This window comes from Callorhinus ursinus, unplaced genomic scaffold, assembly GCF_003265705.2.
Source record: "Callorhinus ursinus isolate GAN/ISIS: 27379988/994484 unplaced genomic scaffold, GSC_fseal_2.0 scaffold48, whole genome shotgun sequence".
Classification (NCBI taxonomy): domain Eukaryota; kingdom Metazoa; phylum Chordata; class Mammalia; order Carnivora; family Otariidae; genus Callorhinus; species Callorhinus ursinus.
In genome coordinates this window covers 6,823,272-6,849,729 of record NW_027397110.1, presented here as the reverse complement: position 1 = coordinate 6,849,729, position 26,458 = coordinate 6,823,272, and the positions used below count along the sequence as shown (strand labels likewise).

Sequence of the window (26,458 nt, the reverse complement as noted above, 5' to 3'; positions counted from 1 at the left end):
TACCTCTCATTTAATAGATGAGGAAACTGAGGGTATGGGAGGATGAGGAATGTGCACAAAGTCATGCAGCTAGACAAGTGTTGGAGCAAGGATTTTTATCAGATCAGATCCTGGACCCATGTTCTGATCCATCACACTGTCCCCCATTGCCTGAGAACCTGAGGGTATCTTGGAAAACCCTTACCTTACCCTAAGCCTGCCTTTGTCTGTCTGGCTGCAGGAAGGACCATCAGAATGTTCCACCTGTGCAGTACAGGGAACTGCGGGCCTTGCTTGAAGCCATGCTGAGCCGCTGTGCAGATTTTTCCCAGACCCCACTGAATAGGAAGCCCCTGGTCAGTACACTGCATGCAGCCTGTTTCTTCTGGAGATCATGCTATAATGTGTTTTAAGAAGATAATTGTCTTACCTTTGTATGCCTCTTTATAACTTTTTCTCATGCACACATATCTATAATGAGATGTTATTTTTCTCCCCTAATGGCAGAACTGTGAAGCTTAATAATTGTTGTCCTCATCTTTGCAGATTTGGAAACTGAAGCCACAGGGTTACTTTTTCTCTAAGGTCCCAAACTAGCAAGTATCTGAGTTTGTATAGTAAATCCCAGGGTGTTTGTACCCAAACCTACTATGCTATACCACTTTGTCTTTTATATCATCCCGGCAGTTACGGTAAACATGCTCACAAAATTATGTAAGGCTGGATTCATTAGAATCTCCGAAAGAATCTGACCAATGTGCAATGTGTTGTAATTGTTGGCTTTTAATGGTCCATGGACTTAAAATATCAGAAAGGATATGGGTAATGTGAATGCTGGTTATATCTTTCAAAATTAACTTTGGAAACTAAGCTTATCACACCTGATGGGGTGGGATTTTCGTGTGTTTTGGAGCAACTGATATGGGCATTAGAGCCAGTGAGGCTAATGTCCACCAGCCTGTGACTGCTTTCGGCATATAATAGAACAAGAGCCAGTCCTGTGGTTCACAGGGAGATAGATAGTTAATGTTCCCCCTTCTGCCATTTTTAAAAGAGCTATTAGATGACTGGATTTTCGAGGATATAACCAAGATCTCCTGAAAAGTGTTAGGTTTATGGGAACACCAGACTCCAGTGGGGGAGGAAGAGGCCTGTGGTCCTCCAGGCACAGATTGGGACACAGAATAGGTACTGGACTAATAGATGCCCCTCTCTCCTTCTTACTGCAGGGCCATGCCTCCAGCAGAGATTCAGAGAAGGCCATTCTTCGAAGGGGGAAGTTCCTCCTGAGCACTCTGGAGGGATTTAGAAATGCCTGCAGGTAAGGGACTAACCCTCTGTGGTCTGGGGCAGTATTATGGAGGGTTGGGGTGCAAAAGAATCAGACTAAGGATGGAGTTCTAGAAGGAATAGTTGATTTCTGATGCTTTGCTGCATAGTGAGAGCACTTTGGCTGGGGCAGAGGTTGGGGATGTGTGTGTAGGGAGGGGTGTGTAGAGAAGGTTTGAAGAAGAGGAGCTAGAGTAGGAGGTTTCCAAAGATTCCCTCCGGGTGAAGTTTTTGTTACCATACAATGAGTTTCTGTCTCATTCAGCTTTGTTCCTCTTGCCAAATAATGAACCCCTATAGGTGTTTGCTGAATGCTTGTTGGACTAATTTAGTTCACAGTAACAAATGTTTTTTGAATCTACTCTGTGTCAGGCCTGTGGCTAGACAGTGGGAGTAGAAAGATAAGATCAGATTGACTCCTGCCCACAGGAGCCCACAGTCTCTGGGGAAGAGGCAGTTTTGTATATATATGTGGAATTCATTAGTTGTCACAAATCTGGGGAAGGCATTCCTGGTAGAGAGAGCAGCATCTGTGAAGGCAAAGAGACGTGAAACAGCAAGTAGCATGGTACGTTCAGGGAAGTACATGTAGTAGGGTAGAACAGTCATGCGTTATGGGAGCGGGGGTGGGGAGCACGCAGCTGAAGGGGTAGCCAAGGACCAGGTCCTCCATCACTGAGGCCTCTTGAATTTTCTCCAGATCTGCTGATGGGAAAGGCAGGTCTGGAGAACCCTGGGCACAGGCATCCCTCTGGGAGGATGCTTCTAACCTTTGTGTTGTATAGGTAGTAGTGGATATACTTACACATTGATTTCTTAGGTTGGCTGTGGAATTCCAGAGTGAGCCTTCAGCCCAGGAGAACCCATTTACAGCTCCCAGTGCTGAGAAGGAAGACACTTTGGAGGCCTTCTCAGAATTTCTTCTCAGTGCCTGTGACTCCCTTTGTATCCCCCTGGTGATGGTAGGTTCCCCTGAGCTACAGATAGCATGAAGTTTGGGCAGAAGGATGTGAGACTGAGCCAGGACGAGAGACACAAGGCAGCGAGTACTCAACTGGACCTTCTGAGGGTCTCAGTGGTGTTGTTCTTCAGACACTTTTCCTTTGGTTTTAAAAACAAAGTGTGGGGGCTCCTGGCTGGCTCAGTTGGTGGAGTGTACGACTCTTGGCCTTGGGTTGTGGGTTTGAGCCCCATGTTGGATGTAGAAATTACTTAAAAAATTTTTTAAAAATCTTTAAAAAAAACAAAAAACAAATCCCAAAACTCTGAAGTGTGGTGTTTCATTGTACACTAACAGAGGCCTCTCAAGAAAAAGTAGAAAGCAGTAATAGTAAAATAATAAATAGATAGTGTTTATGGAGTGATAAATGCTTCATATTCATTACCTAATTTATCATCCCAGTGACTGTGTGAGATGGGTGCTATAATTATCCCATTTTAAAGACGAGGTTGTCATGTTCTAATAGTTGTGAAGCAAGTGCACGACAGTGCTGAGATTTGAACCCATGTGTCTTTATGATTAGTAAAGAACAGTGGTGAATGTCTATGACTCAGGCTTCACTAAGGAACACACATGTATTTTGTAAAATGAGATTTGGCCGCTCTGAAGAGAGACCTGGTCTGAAAGAGCTTCACTTTGAGTTGACTTGAGTTGGAGGTGGTAGGAAGAGCTGGGTCCAGAACGGCTGACTGCTTGGTTGATTTTGGGTGAGTCCTGTCCTCTTGGAGGTTTGGACATCTTGAGTGCCTTTTAGTCAGGGCACCTCCAAACACCTACTGGGAACAGTAGGTGGCAGCAGGCATAGAACCAGGCATCCTCCGGTTCTGGAGGCATAGACCTCTTGGAAGAAGGCTTTGAGGCAGCATGCCAGGGTCTTCAGGAGCCATGGGCTGCATGCGTGCTCTGATTGGCACTCACTAGCAGTAACACTTGGGCAGTTCACGTTGGTTTCCTCATCTGCTCTGCCCTCTTCCTAGACTTATAAATTGTTAGAGTCAGATCTAGAACTGAATGATAGAATTATATTATTCTTGCTTTCTACTTTTCTGTATTTTATACATTTTCTTTAATGAGCATGTATTCCCTTTATAAATAAAAACATTTTTTTTTGTTTAAAAACCAAAGGAAAGGTATCTATAAGAACCATGTCTCTGAGATCCCAGCTTTTACAGGTAGGGAACTGAGACCCTGAGAGGGGAGGGGGTAATGGAAGGGCACACAGTGGCTTTGTGCAGAGCTTGATCTGGAACCCAGGTTTGTCTACTCTTAATCCAGAGCTCTGTCTGGTACATCAGGCCGCCTCATGACTGGGGTGTTCAGAGGTCACATGAAAAATAAATGTGAAGATAGTTTGTAAACTATATGATTATTACTGATGGCTATAGTCACAGAAACTTGAGTGTCAGGGAGGGGTGCCTGGCTGGCTCAGTCAGTAGAGCATGTGACTCTTGATTTTAGGGTCATAAGTTCAAGCCCTATGTTGGGTGTGGAGCCTACTTAAAAAAAAAACAAAACTTGAGTGTCATGCTGCATTATAGTTTAGAAAGTACTTTTTACACATCAGATCTCATTTGTTTCTGGGAGCTCGGTCTTGTTGTTATTACTGTTTTATTCCTTTTGGTACAGAGATCCAGAGAGGTAATGTGTCTTATACAACTTATTAAGTGGCAGATAAAAGCCTTGGATGCAGGCTTGTTACTTCAGGTTCTCTAGCTTTTCTTGTGCCCTTCAAGTGAAAGGTGTTAGTCTGTTGTTGTAGATTTGATGCCAATTTTGCTGATGCTTTCTTCTTCGGAGGCTCAGTCCTGGTGGGCTGTGTTCTCCCTCCTGGTTCTTTGCAGAGGCACTCAGAGCAGGCCACCCACCCAAACTTGATGGAAGTTTTCTTGTCGATTCTACACAACCTCTTTGTCATCGTTCCCCACATGAAGGAGAAGTTCTCCAAGAAGCTCGGTAGGCAGCAGGCAAGTGTGGAAGTCGGGAGGGAGGCAGGTGCTCACAGTATTCAAAGAGAGCATAACCTGTGGGCAGGAGGTTTATGTAATCACTCAGAGTCAATATCCATATTCTGCCCAGTGTTGGGTAGAAGGGAATACCATCCAGCAACCAAAGGTACTTAAAGTAAGTTCTCAAATTTATTGATACTTCCCTGAGAATGTCAAGGAGTTCCAGTTCAGAGCCCCCAACACATGTCTTTCCACATTGCTCTCCATACTTGATATTCCCTCAGACCTCACAAGATGTTTAGCATCTCTGACTCCTGAGTGCTGAATGTCAGAAGTACCCCCAGTCATTGTGACACCTGAAAAACGTCCCACATACTTCCAGATGCCTTCCAGCAGGGGGGATGGCACTCCATGTGAAAGCCGCTGTCTAGCTGTACACCGAACTGCCTTCTTAAAATCGAACCCTAGTGGCTCTCGACTCCCTCAGCCTTTTCCAGGCCTTCTTGCATCTATTTATTTTCTTTTCTCACTAGTCATTTTTTCCTCTCAAGGGCAAACCTTCCTTTCTCACTTCTCCAGTTGTTAACCCTGTAAATACTTCAATCTGCAGAATTAGCCCAGGAGTCAGAGTTAGAGTCTCTTTTATTTTCCTTAGAAAGTATTAGTGATGGTGAGAATGGGAAGGGGGAACAGCCAAAAATAGAAAGGGAGGAGAGAGAGGTAGTAATAAATAACTAATGGCGACTAACATTTATTACACTCTTACTATTGTCAGATACTGTTTGTGAGAGATAGAGAGCAAGAGCACAAGCTAGGAGGAGAGCCAGAGGGGGAAGCTGACTCCCCGCTGATCAGGGAGCCTGATGCAGGGCTCGATCCTAGGACCCTGGGATCATGACCTGAGCCAAAGACAGACGCTTCACCGACTGAGCCACCCAGGCGCCCCTAGATACTGTTTTTTTTAAAAGACTTATTTATTTATTTTAGAGCATGCTCAAGCAGGAGGAAGGGTAGAGGGAGAGGGAGACAAGCAGACTCCTCACTGAGCAGGGAGCCTGTAGGTCTTGATCCCAGGACCCTGAGATCATGACCTGAGCTGAAATCAAGAGTCAGATGCTCAACCGACTGAGCTACTCAGGAACCCGTCAGATACTGTTTTAAGTGCTTTATATGTATTAATTCATTTAGTTCCCAGAAAAACTCTAGAACGTATGTACTATGATTATCTTCATTCTATGGAGGAGCATACTGAAACTCAGAGAGGTTGAGTAACTTGCCCAAGATTGCACTGGAAGTGGTGTACCCAGGATTCAAACTCAGGGAATCTGGCTCTGGGGCCTGCTTCTGCTTTCTGAATCTGTATGCAATGCTTGCCTCCTATCATTATCATTTAAAGCCTTGCCTTTTATTCCTCTCACATAGCTTATAGTGGAAGGTTTACCACAGAGAAGTAGCCAGGGTTCAGTCATGCAGGGCTTTGTTGGTCATGTGAGGAATTTGGACTTTATCCTAGGAGCTTTGAGTCTTAAAGAAGAGGAGTGATAGGCTCAGATTTCTGTTTTAGAAATATCCTGTTTGGTTTGGTGTGAACCATGAGTTAGAGGGATGCAAGGCTGGAGAAAATAGTTCAAACTCTTGCATTAGCTCAGGTTGGTGATAGGAACTAAGGCAGTGTTGGGGGGTGTGCAACAGTTGGATATGGGGCAAGAAGAGGGAAGAGCTCAGGGTAATGCCTTGGGTTGTGGCTGCCATCTAGGTGGATGGTGGTGATTTTTACTGAGAGGAGTCTCACTAGAAGAGGATTTGATTTGGGAAGGCAGGGGAGGACGTGATCAGTATGTGCCAGGATTGAGTATGTAATAAGTCTGCTTTAAACTGCTCTCTTCTTTCTTCCCACTTCTCCCAAGCTTCATCATCTTTCATACGACTAACCCTGGAACTGAAGGCCAGGTTCTGCAGCAACCTGAGGTATGTATGGTCTCAGGCAAAATCAGTGGCCAAGGAGCCAGTGTCCTTGACTGGACCAGTGGAAATTTCTGACTGGTATGGTTTAGTCAGAGGACCATGAGGGGATTGACACAGTGTCAGAATTGCTCAGCAGCTGGTGGTATGAACTGGACGTGCTTCTGTAGCTTTTATTTAATCTGGTTCTGCTGAGACATTTATTCCATGTGATACTTGGATGGGCACCTGTTATGTCAAAACCGGAAAGACTCTTGGTAATCATTTGTCTAAAACCTCATTTTACAAGTGGGGAAATGGAAGCCCTAGACGGTAATGAAAAGAAGTGTCCACCGAGAGTCATGTTCTAGTTGCTGCCAGCCCAGCATTTCCAGAGGAGAAACTCTTTTTTTTTTTTTTTAAAGATTTTATTTATTTATTTGACAGAGACACAGCGAGAGAGGGAACACAAGCAGGGGGAGTGGGAGAGGGAGAAGCAGGCTTCCTGCAGAGCAGGGAGCCCGATGTGGGGCTTGATCCCAGGACCTTGGAATCATGACCTGAGCCGAAGGCAGACGCTTAACAACTGAGCCACCCAGGCGCCCTGAGGAGAAACTCTTTTGTTCAAAGTAGATCCTTCAGTCTCTGTCTTGTTACGTTTCTAGAGTAGTCTTTTCCTTTCCCATTTATGATTTGCCACCTGTCTCTGCATTTACTTGACAGATCCCATTTGTTACTGCCTACAGCCTGCAAGGTGACCACAATGCAGTGTCTAGGTCTCCTTGCATATTGTTCAGTAGAACACCCAGTCTTCAGGAGGGGATACAAATACAGGGATCCATCTGGATTCAAAGTCACAATTTTGGATGTTTGTAGTTCTCCTTGACTACCTGTCTTGGGTTCAGTAGCTTCCCTTTTTTCCTAGTACTTCCAAGCCCTTTCCTGGCCTAGGAGCACTTGTATTTACTTGTTTGTATGTTTTGTTAAGTTGGAGTTCAGTAGCCCTCCTTGATTTATTTTTTCAGTTTTAAATTTTCGTGAATGCCTATGTGCTAAGTTTTAGCTGTGGCAACAGGTTGCATATTAATTATTCACAGCTACCTCCAGAACTCTTCTTCCAGGGCCATGGTTAGAATTTCACTGGGCTCTGGCACAAGGCAGTGGCGCCCCAGTGTATGGCAGGATAATGCTGTCCAGCCAAAGTCGCAATGTCCTCTCTTGTTCTCTCTTCCTTTCCACCCTCTAAGTCACTCAGCCCTAAACCAGGTATGTTCCAGTTTCCTCTTCTACATGAGCCTCAACCTCCTCTCAGCTCCAGAGAAGACAGGACCACCTTCCCAGGAAGGTAAGACGCTGCAGCTTGACCACTCGTCAGGTCCGTGATGATCTTTTTACAGTCTGGTGCCTTTGTTGATAGGCTGGGTAGTGAGTTAATATCGTAATAATTATAACCTCTTTTCTAGAAGCTGCCCAGAGGAACCATGAAATCATGGAGTGGTGGGACTAGAGGTTAACACCTACGGAGATGAGATAATAGAATCAGAAAACAATTGAATCCAAGGTTACTGGACCCTTAGACTCAAAGGGTTGAGAAAGACTCCAAAGCTTACCAAGCCCAGTTCCTCATCCTGGCCATCTCTGTAACATCCCTTATGCCAGACCTTTCACTCTTTGCTTGTTACTTTGAGAGACTTCTGCTCAAAATACTTGGAATGGCCTGTTCCATGCCTTTGTTTCTTCAAGAAATATTTCTTGAGCATCCATCTACTCTGTGCCAGACTCTTTCCAGGTGCTGGTGATACAGTTCCAAAGTCCTGAACTCAGGGAATGAGAGCGGGAGACAAGAAACACGTAGATACGATGTCAGAAATGAATAGGTGCTATGAAAACAATAAGACTGGGCAAAGGGATGGAGGATGATGAAGGGAGAAGATGCACGTTGGCTAGGTGGTCAGGGAAGGTCTCTGTGCAGAGCCGGAGTGTTAGCAGAGGTCTGAGTAAGATGAAGGAAGCACATGCAGAGTCTAGGCAGGGGGAACAGCAGATGGAAGGCCGAGAGCTGAAGTTCTTCCCTCTGTTGAATAGTCATTGAGCTCCTCCTCCATTCCAGGGAGGCCTCAGTGCTGCTGTGGATACGGTGGTAATTATGACATGTTCTCTGCCCCCCCCAGAGTTCCTCTATCCTAGACCTCTTTTAGTATAACATAAAACAATTTAATCATTGTTTTATTCATTCATTCAGCAAATACGATACCTTCTTTGTAGTGCTGGCCATGTTTCCTCTTTTTACATTTATGAAGATGTGTCATGCCCCCCCATTTCCTAAACCTCACTGCTTCTTTTCTTTTTTCTCCAACACTGTGCTGAGAGAGACAGAAGCCCAGGTGAACATTTTCATTCCTTCCAACGTGGCTTGGCTCCTAGTTCTCTCACTATAGCAGCCACTCCTCTCTGCGTGGTGTCCTGCTCTCTGCCTGTTCAGGTGTGGTCTGGCCTGTGGAGAGACTAGCACAACTACTTCTGCCATGGTTGGTGCCACTACACAGCACCTCCTGGGCTCACTCTGCTAGCCCCGCTGCTGCTGACAGCACCCTCTTCTTTGGGAATGGAAGGAGCCCCACATATCTGCCTCCTTAGACACTGAGGTCTTGTCAAATCTCAGAGCACCAGGAAGAACAGCAGACCTTATTTACATGCAGACTGCTTCTTTCTTTTTTTTTTTTTTAAAGATTTTATTTATTTGAGAGAGAGAAAATGAGAGAGAGAGCACATGAGAGGGGGGAGGGTCAGAGGGAGAAGCAGACTCCCCGCTGAGCAGGAAGCCCAATGTGGGACTCGATCCCGGGACTCCAGGATCATGACCTGAGCCGAAGGCAGACGCTTAACCAACTGACCCACCCAGGCGCCCTGCTTCTTTCTTTTATATATCAGGAGAAAGGGTGGGTGGATGTGTGAAACTCAAGGATATTAGTTTCATTTTTACGGTAATAATCATAGTGTGCTTTGGTGGAAACAATCACTAAACTTAGAATTAGGAGACCTGGCCTGGCTCTGCTATCAAATTGCTGTGCACATTCTCCATCCTCACTCTCCACTTGGCCCTAAGTCCACTGCCCTAGCAGGACAGACTTTTCACTTGACCTCTAACTTGGCCCCCTGCTTTCAGTTTCTCATCCTCCAACCAGTCTCCATCCATGCTGGAAAGATCTATCTGAAAACCAAGTCTTATCCTCCTAACACCCTAGCCTTCAGCTGTGGTCCCCAAACATCAGTCTGTGGGGCATTGTCAGACAGTGAGGAAGGTTCCTCTGATCCATGGTGAAATGTGGGAAATAAAGGTAATATAGTGAATTTCCTATAAAGTTGACTTTATTGAAAGTTTAAGCTCTAAAGTCTTTTCCTTTTATACTCTTTTGGTATGAAAATACCCTTTCTTTTCTGGAACAGAGGTTTCATAGGAAATCTGTTCTCAGGATAAAATCCAAAATCTTTCCTCAGCATTCAAACCACAAATTACGTCACATAGCTTTTTGCAACTCCTGACACTCCACATCTATTCATTGCTGGTTTGGTCAGACAGAATTCCTTGCTGCACCCTAAACGTGTCCTTTTATACCTCTGGGCCTCTGAACACCTTGCTTCCTTTGCCTAGGATTCTCTGCGCTCACTTTTCTGCTTGTTTTCTGCTTACCTTCCACAGTTCCCTTCTTTCTGAGCTTGTCCTCCCCACCCCAGGTGGTATGAGTCACACCCTTTTCCACACTTGAACAGGGCACTTGATCGCATGTCCTGTAACTTTGTGTCTCATTTTCTGTCTTTTCTCAGCCACCAGCTCCTGGAGATAGGGACTGTGTGTCACAGCCTGGCCTAGAGTAGCCACTCAGTGAACTTTTGCCAATGAATGAATGAAGGATTGTATCCATGTTCTTCCACATGTTACCTTTAGTCTCTCCTGGCAGGGTGAAAGCTTTATAAAGCAATAGGAAACTGATTTCCTTTTATCCTGCATGTACCCTGCTACCCTGTGCAGTACTCGTCGTATAGTAGGTACTCCTGTGCTGATTAGCTGCTTTCCTGTGTTCTCTATGTGGCTTTCTCCTGCTTGTTTCCTCCCCAGAACTCTCTGCAGTATCTGCGTTCCTGCAGCATGGGCTGCCCCAGATAAGCAGCAGGAGCCCCGAAAGCCTTGCCTTCCTGTCAGATCGCCAGTATGTGGAGGGAACTGCTCGCCAGAGACAGTACTGCATCCTGCTCCTCTTCTACCTGGCCTACATCCACGAAGATAGGTCAGTGTTCAATGCCAGTGGCTGGCAGTGCATCCTGGGACCCACATCTGTGGCCCAGTTTAGTTCAATAAATATTCACAGAGGCATCTGCTCCAAGCCTGGTGCTGGGTACTGGGGACACAGAGATAAGTGAGAAATGGGTTGTATTCCTGAGGGGTTCACATACTGGAGGAGGGTTAAGGCAGAGGGGTTAGTCACAGTGTAGAGAGCAGAGGCCTAGAGTGCTAATGAGAATTTTTCAGTATCTTTAAAAAGTATTGTTTGTGCATAGAAAAAAATTTTTAATGGTTTACTTTGGTTTTAAGAATTACTTTACAGGAGCTCCTGGGTGGCTCAGTTGGGTAAGTGTCTGCCTTTGGCTCAGGTCATGATCCCGGGGTCTTGGGATTGAGCCCTGAGCCCTGGGGCAGGCTCCCCGCTCAGTGGGGAATCTGCTTCTTGGCTCTCTCTCTGCCCCTCCCCTCTTCTTCTACCCCTCCCCTCTCCTTGCCCCTCCCTGCCACTTGCACTAGCTCTTTCTTGCGCGCTCTGTCTCAAATAAATAAATAAAATCATTTTTAAAAAATTACTATACAATTTAAGGGGCACTGGGGTGGCACAGTCCGTTAAGCATCCAGCTCTTGCTTTCAGCTCAGGTCATGATCTCAGGGTCCTGAGATTGAGCTCTGCACTGGGCTCTGTGCTGGGCGTGAGCCTGCTTAAGATTCTCTCTCCCTCTCCCTCTGTCCCTCCCCCGTCTTTTAAAAAAAAAATTACTGTACAATTTATTAAAATTTCAAAATCAAAGGACTATTATTCCTTAAGCTTAAAAAATAATTTTATTGAGGTAAAATTCACATAACATAAAATTAATCATTTTAAAGTTAACAATTCAGTGGCATTTAGTATATTCACAGTTGTGCAACCACCACCTCTCTCTAGTTCCAAAACATTTCCATCCCCCCAGAATAAAATTTCATACCCATTAAGCATTCACCTCCTCTTCCTTCTCGTGGCACCAACAGTCTGTGTTCTGTCCTTATGGATTTATCTATTCTGAATATTTCCTATAGATGGCTCATACAATAAATGACTTAGCATAGTGTTTTTTGAGACTCATCCAGTTGGCATAATATTTGTAGCACATATCAGTACTTCGTTCTTTTGCGTGTGGCTTGTTTAGATGTTCCAGCATCATATGTTATTTGTATCTGTGAGTTCAGTTTTTTGTTTGTTTTTAAGATTCCACATATAAGTAAGATCATAAAGTATTTTTCTTTCTCTCGCTGACTTATTTCACTTAGCCTTATGCCTTAAGGTCAATCCATGTTGTTATAAATGGCAGGGTTCCCCTTTTTTATGGCTGAATAGTATTCCATTGTGTGTATGTACGTATCACATTTTCTTTATCTGTTCATCCACCAATGGACATGTAAGTTTTTTCTATGTATTGGCCATAGTAAATGGTGCTGCAGTTAACATGGGGGTGTACATATCTTTTTGAGTTTGGATAAATACCCAGAAGTAGAATTCCTGGATCATATGGTAGTTCTAGTTTTAATTTTTTGAGGAAACTCCATTCTCTTTTACATAGTGGGTGCACCAATTTACATTCCCACCAACAGTGCTTATGTGTTCCCTTTTCTCCACATCCTTGCCAACACTCGTTTTTTCTTTCTTTTTGATAATTGCCATTTAACAGGTGTAAGGTGATACCTCATTGTGGTTTTGATTTACATTTCCTTGCTGACAAGTGATGTTGAGCATCTTTTCATGTACCTGTGGGCCATCTGCACATTTTCTTTGGAAAAATGTCTAGTCAAATCCTCTGCCCATTTTTAAATTGGACTTATTTTTAATTTTTTTAAAGATTTTCTTTATTTAACAGAGAGCGAGCATGAACACAAGCAGGGGGAGGGGCAGGCAGAAGGAGAAGCAGGCTCCCCGTTGAGCAGGGAGCCTGACACAGGACTTGATCCCAGGACCCCGAAATCATGACCTGAGCCGAAGGCAGTTGCTTAACCAACTGAGCCATCCAGGTGCCCTATTTTAATTCTTTTTTTTTTTTTTTTTACTATTGAGTTGTGTGAGTTCTTTATATATTTGGACATTAACTTTTTATCAGATATATGATTTGCAAGGATTTTTCTCCCATTCAATAAGTTGCTTTTTCATTTTGTTGATGCTTTCCTTTGCTTTGCAGAAACTTTTTAGTTTGAGGGGCGCCTGGCTGGCTCAGTCGGTTAAGCCTCTGACTCTTGATTTCAGGTCGGGTCATGATCTCAGGGTCCTGGGATTGAGCCCCATGTGGGGCTCCGTACTTGGCGCAGAGCCTGCTTGTCCCTCTCCCTCTGCTCCTTCCCCCTACTTGCTCTCTTTTATAAATAAAGTATTAAAAAAAAAGAAAAAGAAGCTTTTTAGTTTGAAATAGTCCCCCCCTTTTTTTTTTTGCTTTCAGTATAAGATCTAAAATAATCATCTCCAAGACCAACATCAAGTAGCCTACTGCCTATGTTTTCATCTAGAAGTTTTATGGTTTCAGGTCTTAATTCATGTCCTTAATCCATGTTGAGTAAATTTTTGTGTATGGTATAAGATAGTGGTCCACTTTTTTTTTTTTTTTTTTTTTTGCATTTGGCTGTGCAGTTTTCCCAACAGCATATATTGAAGAGACTATGCTTTCTCCATTGTATATTCTTGGCTCCTTTGTTGTAAATTAATTGATTATATATGCGTGGGGTTATTTCTGGGCTCTCTATTCTGTTCCATTTGTCTATATGTCTGTTTTTATGCCAATACCATACTGTTTTGATTACTGCCCATGTGATTCTTTGAATGTTTTTTTAAAAATCATGTCAATATGCAAGTAAAATAGTTGGGTATAAAGTTAAAATAAAATACATTTCCATACATCTGCCAACATTAACTACTGTTAGGTACCCTGTGTGAACTTGTCTATGCATCAACAAACACATATATGCTTCTTTTTATCCAGTATACAGAATGGAATATTATATAAGGTCTTCAATTTGCCCTTTAACCTAACAATATATCTTTTTTTTTTAAAGATTTTATTTATTTATTTGAGAGAGAATGAGAGAGAGAGAGCACGAGAGGGAAGAGGGTCAGAGGGAGAAGCAGACTCCCTGCTGAGCAGGGATCCCAATGCGGGACTCGATCCCGGGACTCCAGGATCATGACCTGAGCCGAAGGCAGTCGCTTAACCAACTGAGCCACCCAGGTGCCCCCTAACAATATATCTTGGAGATCTTTTCTTGTTTAGTACATGTATTAATAGGTCTACCTCATACTTTTAGTAGCTGTATAATGTATAAATTATACCTATCATCCGTTTTATTTTTATTTCTTAAATAAACATTTTACTTTGGGGTAATTATAGATTTATAGGAAAGTTGCAAAGAATACAGAAAATTCTTCACTAATTTTCTCCTGATGTTAACAAACTATGGTACATTTATCAAACTAAGATACCAACCTTGGTACATTGGACATTGGTATTTTTTCCATTTTTTTTATTGTGGTAAAATACACAAACAAAATTGATGTCTTAGCCATTTTTAGTGTACTGTTCAGGGGTACTAATTCATTAATATGGTTGTGCTACCATCACCACCATTCATCTCCAGAACTCTTTCCATCTTGCAGAAGTAAAATTTTCTGTACCTGTTGAATAACTCCCCATTTCCCCTTCCCAGCCCCTGGCAACCACTCTTCTACTTTCTGTCCCAATGATTTTGACTACTCTAAGTACTTCCTCTAAGTAGAATTATGCAGTATATATCTTTTTGTGACTGGCTTATTTCACTTAACAGTGTCCTCAAGATTCACCCATCCTGTGGCATGTCAGAATTTCCTTCCTTTTTTATGCTGAATAGTGCTCCATTGTTTGTATATGCCACATTTTGCCTATAGATTTGTCCATCGATGGACACTTGGGTTGCTTCCACCTTTTGGCTGTTGTGAATAATGTTGCTGTGAACATGGGTGTACAAATATCTCTTTGAGACCCTGTTTTCAATTTTTCTGGGTATATACCCAGATTGTTGGGTCATCCGATAGTTCTGTTTTTAATTTTTGTGAGGAAATGCCATGCTCTTTTTCACAGCGGCTGTACTATTTTACGTCCCCGCCAGTGATGCACAAGGGCTCCAATTTCTGCACATGCTCGCCAACACTTGTTATCTTCTGCTTTTTGACGGTGGCCATCCTGATGGATGTGAGGTTATTATCTCATAGTTTTAATTTGCATTTCCCTAGTGATTAGTGATGTTGAGTATCTTTCCATGTGCTTATTGGGCATTTGTATGTCTTCTGTGGAGAGGTGTCTATTCAAGTCCTTTGCCCACTTTTGGAATCAGCATGTTTCGTTGTTATTGAGTTTTAGGAGTTCTCTATTTACTCTGGATATTAATCCCTTATTAGATACATGATTTGCAAATATTTTCTCCCATTCTGTGGGTTGCCTTTTTACTGTGTTGACGGTGTCTTTTGGTGCACAAAAGTTAAAAACCTTCATCAATCGGTTTGTCTGTTTTGGGGTTATTACCTGTGCCTTTCTTGTCATATCCAAAAAAATCATTGCCAAATCTGATGTTGCGAAGCTTTTGCTTTTTGTTTTCTTCTAAGAGTTTTATAGTTTTAGGTCTGGTCCCATTTGGGGACTATTCTTTCTTTCATATCATGTCAGGTGGGGGTACAAAGTCATTCTTTTGTATATCCGGTTTTGCCAGGACCATTTGTTGAAAAGCTTGTCCTTTTCCCCCATTGAATGGTCTTGACGTTCTTGTTGAATTTCACTAGTTTTTCCTCTGCTGTCCCTTTTCTGTTCCAGGACATTATGTTGTATTTAGTATTACCCATTTTAAAATGTTTAATTTTTTTAGGAACTTAATCTGATAGGTGAGAGATACACATGGTAGAAAATTCAAAAGGTATAATAGGATATATGCCTTTTGTATTTTACAAAAAAAAAGTCAGTCTCCTTCTCGCCCCTGTCGCCCTTACACGTACAAGCACAGACAAATCCCTTCCCCAGAAAGTAGCCCACTGAACACATCAATGTTTGATGATAAAAAGGAGTGGACTGGTGGCCAAAAAAGGGACTCCTAAAGCCTAGAAGTAGCATCCTTCTCTTTCATAGTGCTAGTCTAGTTGGCAGACACTTCACCTCCTAATTGTGAGTGAGGAGTCTCTGGCCCCTAACAGGGCCTTGTATAAAGTGCAGAACCTTGTGCTGTGTGTGTATGACAATGTTTTGTAAGTATATGTAGCATGCTCTTTGTGGAAGGTGTCATGAAGCCATGGACCTGCTGGGGCAGAAGGACAGAAGGCAGAGGGAGGATGTGGCAAAACAGGATAGCCATTTCTGTCTTTTTCACTCAGACCCTCCTTGGTCAACAGGTTTGTCTCAGAGACAGAATTGTTCGTGGCTGTGCAAAGCTTCCTCCTGTCTCTGCAGGACCAGGGTGAGCGCCCTCCACTGGTGGTCTTCAGAGCCTCCATCTATCTGCTTGCAATCTGCCAGGACAAAAACGGAACACTAGATGAGGTATGGACCAAAATGCCTGTGGCTCTTCCTCCTCCTGCTGCCCCCCTTTACATCATGGCTCCTTGAGAGACCATGATGATGTATATAGAGAGAAGGTAGGTGGCAGAGAGAGAGAGAGAGGAAGAGAGGGAGAGAGAGAGTCTTGGTGGAATGGGGAGTGGGAGGGGGCTGACATACAGATTTAATGAATTCTCTCAGTAGTCCTGAGAGGTAAAGATTATTATTTCCACTTTTTACAGGTAAGAAAATCAAGACTTGGGTTAAAGTAACTTTCTCTAGGTCACACAATTAATTGATGGGGGAGCCAGGACTCCAATTTAGTCTTAACCAACTCCCCAAGGCTCTTTTCTTAGTACCAGCTCTGGTTTGAGAAGGAGAGAAATGTGAGGTATATCCTTCTGTTAACAGTTTATCAATCAAGGTGGGTTGCTGGGACACAGAATATTGTTAATCAGGCTGATCTTGGATCGCTTTGACAGTGGTTGTGTGTATACAAGTTTTCTCTTTCCAGATTCTTTATAAATTCTTATGGGTCAAGGACTATATCTGATTGATCACTGAATCTCTCGTCTCTTTCATTGAAGATTGCTTCTACTCCTTAGATATGGACACTTCAGCTTCAACCTAAGGATACTCTTTCTTCACTGACTAATAATTTTGCCTCCTTTTTTTTAAGGTTTTTTAAAAACTTACTTAAGCAATCTCTACACCCAACATGGGGCTCAAACATGACCCTGAGATCAAGAGCCACACGCTCCAACTGAGCCAGCCAGGCACTCCGTCTTTTTGATTACTGTTGGGGCAAACATGTTGTAAGCAGACCTGGTTTAATTTGAATGGAAGCAGAAAGTTGTAGTTGAAGTGCACGAGTTTTCAAGTAAGAGACCTAGATATACAGTATCCCATTGTCTCTTTTTTGGTGATATTTGAAGCCATTGGTGATCATTGCCGACTACTAATTCATTAGGGGTTGTAAAATAATAACCTTGATAAGTGCATTTTCAGAGATGTGGTAAGGTTGAAAGCTTCACTGGGGTAGGTTCAAGAGCAAATGGGAGAGCAGGAAGTGTATACAAGCTTAAAGCATCTTGTCATAGTAGAAAACCCAAACTCTGCCAAAGACTACTAGGGTTGTGCCAAAAGGGCTCAGACCAAAGATAGGACAATTGGAGCTTCAAAAGGGGAGTAACTACAGTGGATTGAAACATCAAATAATTCTGTCATTCACTCTTTATTAACTGGGATACTTGCATAAAAGGAAACTTCCTTTATCAACTACTCAGTTACTCTGAGTGGTAGATTATAGAGGAAGCGTAGGTTGAATGTTTGATTCTTTCCCTTTTTTAAAAAAGATTTTATTTATTTGAGAGATAGAAAGTGAGAGCATGAGCAGGGGAGAGAGGGAGAAGGGGGCACCCCGCTGAGCAAGGAGCCCAACCCGGGGCTCGATCCCAGGACCCCGGGATCATGACTTGCTTAACCGACTGAACCACTCAGGCACCCCTGATTCTTTCCTTTTAATGACAGTTTTTACAAGAAATGAGTTGGTTTTCTAGCATTCCTCAAAGGGGACCAAAGAGATTTTTTTTTAGTGTCATTATGTACTCATGGATTTAAAAATATTTGATGTTTCAATCCACTGTAGTTACTACCCTTTTGAAGCTCCAGTTGTCCTATCTTTGGTCAGTGGGAGCCTCTTCAGGGTAGCTCCTGGGTCCTTTTGGCACAACCCTAGTAGTCTTTGGCAGAGTTTGGGTTTTCTACTATGACAAGATGCTTTAAGCTTGTGTACACTTCCTGCTCTCCCATTTGCTCTTGAACCTACCCCAGTGAAGCTTTCAACCTTACCACATCTCTGAAAATGCACTTATCAAGGTCACCAGTAACAGATACATGACTGAAGCCAGTAACCAGTGTTTGCCATTATCTTACTTGACCAATCAACAGCATCTCTTTTCTTGGAAACATTGCCATTATTTGGCATCTAGAATGCTGTGTGCTCCTGATTTTCCTCCTACCTCTCTGGCAGTTCTGTCTCAGTGTCTTTTGCTGATTTTCTCTTCTCTCCCTGACCTGTAAGTGTTGTACTGCCCCAGAGCTCAGTCTTTGATGCTTTTCTTTTCTCTTTAAATTTATTTCTTTGATGATCTCATATAGTCCCATGGTTTGATTCACGGCTGAATTGAAAAGGATGACTCTGGCTTCTAGGACAGTAAACCAAGAGACCACGAGGTGGAAGTGCAGAAACCAGTTAGGGGGCTGCAGCAATAATGTGGACACGAAACAGTAGAGGAGGTGGTGAAGAGCATTAACTTCTGGACGTATTTTGAAATGGAGCCAACAGAATCTTGATGGATCAGTGTGAGGTGTAAGAATAAGAGCGAATAAAAGGACGTTTCCAAAGGTTTTGGTTCTGATGGGGGCCAGAGAATTGTTGTATGGAAATACCAGAGGGAGTGAGCTGGAAAATAGGGGGTGGGTGGTAAAGTGGGGTGCTTGAATTGGTGTTAAGGAGCATGCTGTTCTTGGTAATGATGAAGCCTGGGGGCATGACCACGGGCAAGACTGGCTGAGGCAAGTGGAGGAGATTAGAAGGGGGAAAGAGAACTTACAGGCCGCATTCCGGAGCCAGGGAGGTGGGAGCAAAAATAGCCGCAACTCGAGAGGTTGTAGGCGAGACAGGGTTTTGGAAGAGGACCCAAGCAACAAGGTAAAGGGAATATTCAAAGAAGAGGCACGGGACAAGGAATTTGCTGATAACTGGGAGTGAGTCCTAGAGGACACTGTGGAAGGGTTTTGGGAACCAGGAATGAGTGGGAGATGGGGACAGAAAAAGGCATGTTTTGAGCCATATGGGATGATCTGAAATTTCTGGGCTTCCTGAGGAGAAAAGGACATGACAGGAATAGTCCTGATGGCTTCAAGACTAATAATGGTGGTAAATTGGATTTGGGGGGCCTCTCTTCCATATCTACCGGTGGTGGTGTAGAAACGTAGAAGGAGCCCATGGAACTCCAGGCTTTCCCTCTACGGTGTGAATCCATAAATGATGTATAACATTTTGCATGTTTAAAAATTATATACAAATGGTAATATATAATCACAGCTTGATTTTTAACTCAATTCTGTTTTTCTATTTTTATATATTATTCAGGATTTTTTATTGTGGTATAATACACAAATAAGATGTATCATCTTGACCATTTTTGGTAAATAGTTCAGTGGCATTAAGTACATTAGTATTGGGCAACTACTGCCACCAGTCATGTCCAGAACTCTTTTTATCTTGTAAAACTGAAACTCTATACCCATTAAATAATGACTCCCCGATGTGGATTGACCACCTGACACGTGTCAGGTGCTGTCTGGGCTCCTGTCAGGGTTGGGGTGAATCAGACATGTTCCCTGATCTCAGGGAGCTCCAGTTTGGCAGGAGAGACAAAAAGATCCTCTACAGGCAGGCAATAACAGTGCTCTCCTGGAGCTGGAGGACTGGTCAAGAGGTATGAAAACACAGAGAAAGAGATTGTATCTGATTATGGCATCAGGAGAGGCTTCATTGAGAGAATAAAGATACAGAAATGGGCAGTTTCCCAGTCTGTCCCTTCAAGGAAGAAAGTCTAGTGTAGTGTGCCTTAGCTAAGTCATTTGAGAGACAGACTGGAGAGAAGCTCGAAAGGTAGACTTAAGACTTTAACAACATGCCCAAAAATGAAATTAAGGAAACAATTCCATTTATAATAGCATCAAGAAATAAAATACATTGGAATAAATTTAACAAAAGAAATACACTTCTGAACACTGAACATTATAAAACATCGTTGAAATTAAAGAAGACCTAAATAGAAACAAATAGAAAGACATCCTGTGTTCATGAATCAGAAGACTTAATAGCCACTTAGAAGATAAAAAAAAGTTCTGGGATACAATGTACAACATACTGACTATAGCTGATGATTCTGTTTTGCATATTTGGAATTTGCTGGGAAAGTAGGGCTTAAAAGTTCCAATCACAAGGAAAAAAACTTTGTGTGAGGTGATGGATGTTAGCCAAACTTGTGATCATTTTACAATATATACATTTATCAAATCATTACATCACATACGTTATACTTATACAATGTTATATGGCAACTATATCTCAAACTGGGAGAAAAAGACTTTATAGTGTTCAAATGGCAGTGCTCCCCAAATTGATCTGTAGATTCCACACAATCCCAATCAAAATCCCAGTTGCCCTTTCCTTCTTTCCTTTCGTCCTAAACTTCATATGGAAGTGCAAGGGACCCAAAATAACCAAACAATCTTGAAAAAGAAGAATAAAGTTGGAGGGCTCACACTTCTTGATTTCAAACTTACTACAAAACTAGAGTAATCAAGGGAGATGCTGGAGACCCAGGACCCGGAGCAGCTCTGAGGTGGTGAATAGCTCTTCAAGTCTGCAATTAAAAAAATGGCCTCAAGGGCCACCTGGGTGGCTCAGTAGTTAGACTTCTGGCTTCGGCTCAGGTCATGATCCCAGGGTCCTGGGATCGAGCCCTGCCTCGGGCTCCCTGCTTGGCGGGAGGCCTGCTTCTCCCTCTCCCACGCCCCCCGCTTGTGTTCCTTCTCTCGCTGTGTCTCTCTCTGTCAAATAAATAAATAAAATCTTAAAAAAAAATGGCCTCCAGTTTACAAAAAATGAGAAAGAAACAGAATGAAAAGCGTGAAAAAGTAGAAGAGGCAGAGCCTGAAAAGTTTGTGGCAGAAGAAGTACTGGACCAATGTGTAGTGAATGGGAAGGTGGAGTATTTCCTGATGTGGAAGGGATTTATAGATGCTGACAGTACTTGGGAACCTGAAGGAAATTTAGATTATCCAGAGTTAATTGAGGCATTTCTTAATTCTCAAAAACCTGGTAAAGAAAAAGATGGTACAAAAAGAAAATCTTTATCTGACAGTGAATCTGACAATAGCCAATCAGAGAAGGAAAGAGATGCTGCTGATAACAAGAGGCTTTGCCAGAGGTCTTGATCTGAATGAATAATCAGTGCTACAGACAGCAGTGGAGAATTCATGGTTCTCATGAAATGGAAAGATTCAGATGAGGCAGACTTGGCGCTGGCAAAAGAGGCAAATATGAAGTGTTCTCAAATTGTAATTGCTTTTTATGGAGAGAGACTAACTTGACATTCTTGTCCGGAAGGTGAAGCTCAATAATTGTGTTGCTTTCTTATGTATGTTTTTATATATACATTTATGTGTGTATATATATGTATGTATGTGTGTATATATGGGTCTTGGTTTTTTTATTTATTAGTGTGAAGAAATAACATTCTAATGAAAAACCAGTTTGATAGGTTCGTTTTGAAGTAGTTGGAGTTCTTTTGCATCTAATAGCACTGGTTACTTTGAACAAATAAAAGCTTTCTGTAGTTGCTTCCTTTATCAGAAAAGAATACTTGAGACCATGGTATATTATTCCCCTGCATTCAAGAACACCTTTTCTAAATGTTGGGGGAAGTCTTCAAAGTCGTTAATCAGAATTTGTGTTTAATTCCCATATGCCCAAGGACCATTCTGGGTTTTTTGTTGACTTGGGGTTTTTTGGTATGTATACATAAAATTACATACGTAAATGGTTTCCTTCCCTCCCTCCCTCCTTTCTTTATTTCCCTTCCTTTCTTCCTTCCTTCCTTCCTTCCATTCATTCATTCATTCATTCATTCTTTCACATTTACCAAAACAAAAACAGCATTTCATAACCAAGGATAGGTTCATGTTTTTGGGATGCCATCATTTTCAACACCCTAAAAAATAAATCACGTGGGGCGCCTGGGTGGCTCAGTCATTGGACATCTGCCTTTGGCTCGGGTCGTGATCCCAGGGTCCTGGGATCGAGCCCCCGCATCGGGCTCCCTGCTTGGCAGGAAGCCTGCTTCTCTCTCTCCCACTCCCCCTGCTTGTGTTCCTGTTCTCACTCGCTCTCTTTCTCTGTCAAATAAATGAATAAAATCTTTAAAAAAAAGAAAAGAAAGAAATCACTTAAAGTTAGATTGAAAATTTTCCTGAAACCTTAACCTTTCAAATTTTGTAATTAATTGGGTAATTTAAATATAATAGAAACAATTTAAATTGGACAATGTAAAAGCAAGCATATCAGAATCCATATCCATGTCTACCGTTAAAGAAATACAAGTTTATTTGCAAAACCTCTGAAAGGAAAATTTTATCACAGCTTCCCCACCCAAATGAGAAAACTAGACAAGTCCTGGTGTGTTTTAATTAGGTAAGCAAAACTTAGTTAAATGGACATTTAAAGTTTCCTTCTAGTGAACCATTCTTTTTCAAGAAGTTGAAATCCCTGTGCTGTATTGGATAAAAGGTCATGATTCATGGAATGTCTGGACTTCATTCATGGAAACAATCATAATCGTATGGTTAGAGATGTTGGCAATTTAGGATCTTCTGAAATAAATGAGTGAACAGACTTCTGTAATCTAAATTCTTGAGCTGCATTTTGTTTCTTTACCCCAACTCATTCCTTACATGTAGGCTCAATCTTCTCAGTATTTGGGTTACTGGTTCCGCAGAAGCCAGGAAAAACGATAACTTTGTAGTGAATGTTATCCAAGTGTATATTGGATGTTGTTTACTTTATTGTAAATACTGGTAAATAGTCATCAGTAGTTTTATATTCCTTTTATTTATTTTTTTAAAGGTTTTATTTATTTGACAGAGAGAGACACAGCAAGAGAGGAAACACAAGCAGGGGGAGTGGGAGAGGGAGAAGCAGGCCTCCCGCCTAGCAGGGAGCCCGATGCGGGGCTCGATCCCAGGACCCTGGGATCATGACCTGAGCTGAAGGCAGACGCTTAAAGACTGAGCCACCCAGGCGCCCCCGTTTTATATTCCTTTTAAAAAAAACTAGGATAATCAAGACTGTGTTTCTGACATAAGGATAGTCATCTAGATCAATGGAATAGAATTGACAGTCCAAAAATAAACCCACATATATTTTATAAGGATGCCAAGACAATTTAGTGAGAGAAAAAATAGTCTTTTTAACAAGTAGTGCTAGAACAACTGGATGTCCCCATGCAAAAGCATGAACTTGGACCGTTATAGTATATACAAAATTAATTCAAAATGGATCAAAGACCTAAATGAAACAGCCCAAACTATGAACCATAAAACTCCTAGAATAGTATATTAAGGATTAAATTTTGCTATATGTGCAATGGGAAGAGATAGGTTTTTGAGGGTTAATAAATGATTCAGTACACATGCCCTTTGCCCGCTCTGTGCCAGGTCCTATGCCGGGTGCACAGATGAATCTGCATCAGTCTGTTCCCCCAAGCAGCTCAAGTCTAGTGTGGGAGGTAGACACCTACACTGATCATTACAACACACCCTAGTAAGTATCATTATAGAGCTGGGTTTCTCAGCCCTGGCACTATTAACATTTTGCACAACATAATTCTTTTCTGTGGGAGGCTGTCCTGTGCATTGTGGGATATTTAGCGGCATCCCTGCTCTCTCCCACTAGATGCCAGTAGCACTCCCTAGATCAAGAAAATAAAAAATGTCTATAGACATTTCAAAAAAATCTCCTGGGGGAACAAAATCACTCTCATTTGAGAACCACTGTTGGAAGGTAAGCACAGTGAGTTTTCTTCTCACTGGAGGGCACTGGGATGAGCCAGTGAAGATGTCCTGGAGCACTGAGATGCCAAGTACATTTTTCCCAGTTATGTCTTGGCTGTGTTTGTTGGGCTGTGTTGGGTTCTCTGCAAGATTTATTTAGTTCCTTTCTTTTCTTTCTTTGTCTTCAGGCTGTGGTCAGTGCCATCAGAAAATTTTTAGAGGACATCCCCGACCTGCACCTGGTTTACATCCACCATCCCCTCCTGCTCAGGTTCTTCCTGTTGTATCCAGAGCTGATGAGTAGGTTTGGGCACCGTGTCCTGGAACTTTGGTTCTCCTGGGAAGAGAGCAGCTATGAGGAGCTGGATGATGTCCCTTCTGCTGGGCAGTCCCCTCTTCCTGCTAGCTTAGCAGCCCTGTTCCACATGCTCAGAAGCAGCCCCAGCATCCTGCTCATTTTGCTAGTAGGTAGACCACTTACTCATTTCTACATTCAGAGATGGTGGGTTCTCTCTCCCTGGGAGTTGGTTTACTGAGGTCAGGAGGCAACTGCAGTTGCTTCTGCCTGCCTCTGGATTTATTGCTGTTTCCATGTGAATGGGAGGTCCTTTGCCTAGCAGGTGCCTGGGTTTCTATGAATCCATACTCTTTTCTAAGTCTAATGGAGGTTTGCTAACTGAGAGATCTGTCCGTCTCTACTCCTCAGGGGACAGAACTATGAAATGCTGACCCCAGTCACCATTCCCTCTCACCTCCCTGTCTTCTCTCAAACAGATTCTACTAACAAGGGTTTAATGTCAGAGGAGAGCCTTGGGGCATGTGAATGGAGAATGGCTGATTGTAGAGAGACCAGGCATTTTTTATGCCATGACTCACAGGATAATGTTACATGTGCAACACACTCGGGCAAACCCAGAATTGTCAGAAATTCCAGTGTTTTTTTTTTTTTATGAATTAAGACATTCCTATAATTCTTATCAGGTGTATCAGATAAGCCAGCTAGCTGCAGCTTCTAATACGCTAGCTTTAGCTTCATCTTTTCTTCATCCACTCAAGAAAGCATGTTGGAAAATAATGAGAGTGACATTACTTTATTGTAGAGGTAACTGCTGTAAGTTGTTAATTTATTTAAAAAAGAAAATCATTTGTACCATTTGGCACCTTGTATTTAGTGAGTGATTACTAGTGGTAGGTGCCAAACTGACTTCAGCATAGGAGACATTTAGTTTAAAACCACTGCTTTCAATGATATAACCCGTTAGGGAAGAGTGGGGATTCCTTTGATGTTCTTAATCATAGGCAAACATGATTTATTGAGTGTTTTTTTATTGGACTGGCTTTATTAGAGTGATTGTTGTAGAAATAACACCTTCATGTTGTATACCTCACTTCCTTGAGCACATAGTTCTGTCCATATTCACACGCACATGCACACGCTCCCCCCTCAGACTTTAATCTTCACCTTCCATCCCTGTGATCTCTTATCCTGGGAGGTCACACGTGTTGGCTTGATAGGGGCTGCATTCATGCTTTGGCTCAAATTCTTCCTTGGAGGAGGAAGAAAGGAGAAGGAATGGATTAAAAGTAAAGCATCAGTTCATAGAGGGGGAAGGCAAGATGGGTGCCAGGGAGAGTAGCAATGGACAGAGCGAAGATAACTGGATTTTCTTTGCTAGATGAAGCATTCAGGGTTAGTTTCTCACACAGAGTAGGTTGCTGACCTGTTGAATTAGGGTTCTGGACAGAAGTCTCTCTCAAAAAAAGCAGACCTTCTGATAGAGATATTTATGGCATTTTTTTTCTTTTTAAACAAACAGAGGTTTAGGGAGATTTTCCGTAAGTCACAGAAGTTGAGATTAAAACCCATATTTTGACTCCCTGTGTAATGTATTCTTCCCAATAAACTGAGCTAACTCTCAGAACAAGAGAGAAAACAACTCTGATCCAGTGTTCCATCTAACAGCAGAGCTGTTTATTTGAGCAGTGGCGATATAGGGAGGAACTGGACCTAGAGCCTGCTGCGTGGGCCAGGGAGGGAATCAGATGCAACAAACCACTAAGACCTGTCCTAACAGTGTGGCAGTAAAGGTCAGGCAGAGCGCTTGGGTGGCAGGGAGGGCGGAAAGATGTCATATATTGCAAGGGATTTGACAAGTGACAGTGTTAGGGGAGGATCCTGCCAGGACAGCGCAGCAGCGTGCAAGTGCTTCCTGTAATTCAGGGACGCGAGTGGTCTGGTGAGGTTTTGGGGCATGGAGGGTATGTCACAGGAGTTGAGGTTGGAGAAGGATAAGGAGGAGCAGGTTTTTAGAGGCTTTGATTTTAGTTCACTTTTTCTTTTCTCATACATTTATTTGGTACTTACTAGGCACTAGGCATTGGGGATACAAAGATCGTTCAGATATGGTTGGTCCCTGCCCTCGAGGGAATCACAGATGCTTGTTTCATATGTCACCTTGTAGAGACTTCTAAAGCATCCCTGGAAGGAGAGAATCAAAGAATAGTGAGGCTAGAAAAAAAATCTCAGATCATGACACTGGGCTATGGGAGTGGTAGGAGAGTCTAAGCCCCTATAGACTTACTTCTGGGTGCTCTGGTGTCTTCTCCTGGGACCCAGACTCTCACTGGTCCCTGCCTTCCTAACCCTTTCCATGTTCATGTCCTTCCCTTTACAGCCAAACCCTAGAAGTCTCAAAATTGTCATCTCCCTTATTGCTCCACCCATGGCTTTTGCCTCCATAGCCACTTGAAACCATTCTTAGCAGGATCAGCAGCAGTGTTCCTGTGACTAACTGCAGTGGGT

General features: G+C 42.7%; 1 protein-coding gene and 1 pseudogene across 1 annotated transcript in view; both read left to right on the top strand.

The window, feature by feature from the left end:
• MEI1 (meiotic double-stranded break formation protein 1) overlaps positions 1–26,458 on the top strand; it is a 71,853-nt gene that overhangs the window by 21,726 nt on the left and 23,669 nt on the right. Inside the window, exons 12-20 of the mRNA XM_025881637.2 lie at positions 221–335; positions 1,209–1,300; positions 2,129–2,270; positions 4,150–4,261; positions 6,162–6,222; positions 7,443–7,540; positions 10,313–10,481; positions 15,882–16,029; positions 23,844–24,119. Of these exons, the coding sequence (XP_025737422.1) occupies positions 221–335; positions 1,209–1,300; positions 2,129–2,270; positions 4,150–4,261; positions 6,162–6,222; positions 7,443–7,540; positions 10,313–10,481; positions 15,882–16,029; positions 23,844–24,119 (1,213 nt within the window). The remainder of the gene's footprint in view (positions 1–220; positions 336–1,208; positions 1,301–2,128; positions 2,271–4,149; positions 4,262–6,161; positions 6,223–7,442; positions 7,541–10,312; positions 10,482–15,881; positions 16,030–23,843; positions 24,120–26,458) is intronic.
• On the top strand, positions 20,689–21,047 carry LOC112831376 (chromobox protein homolog 3-like; annotated as a pseudogene).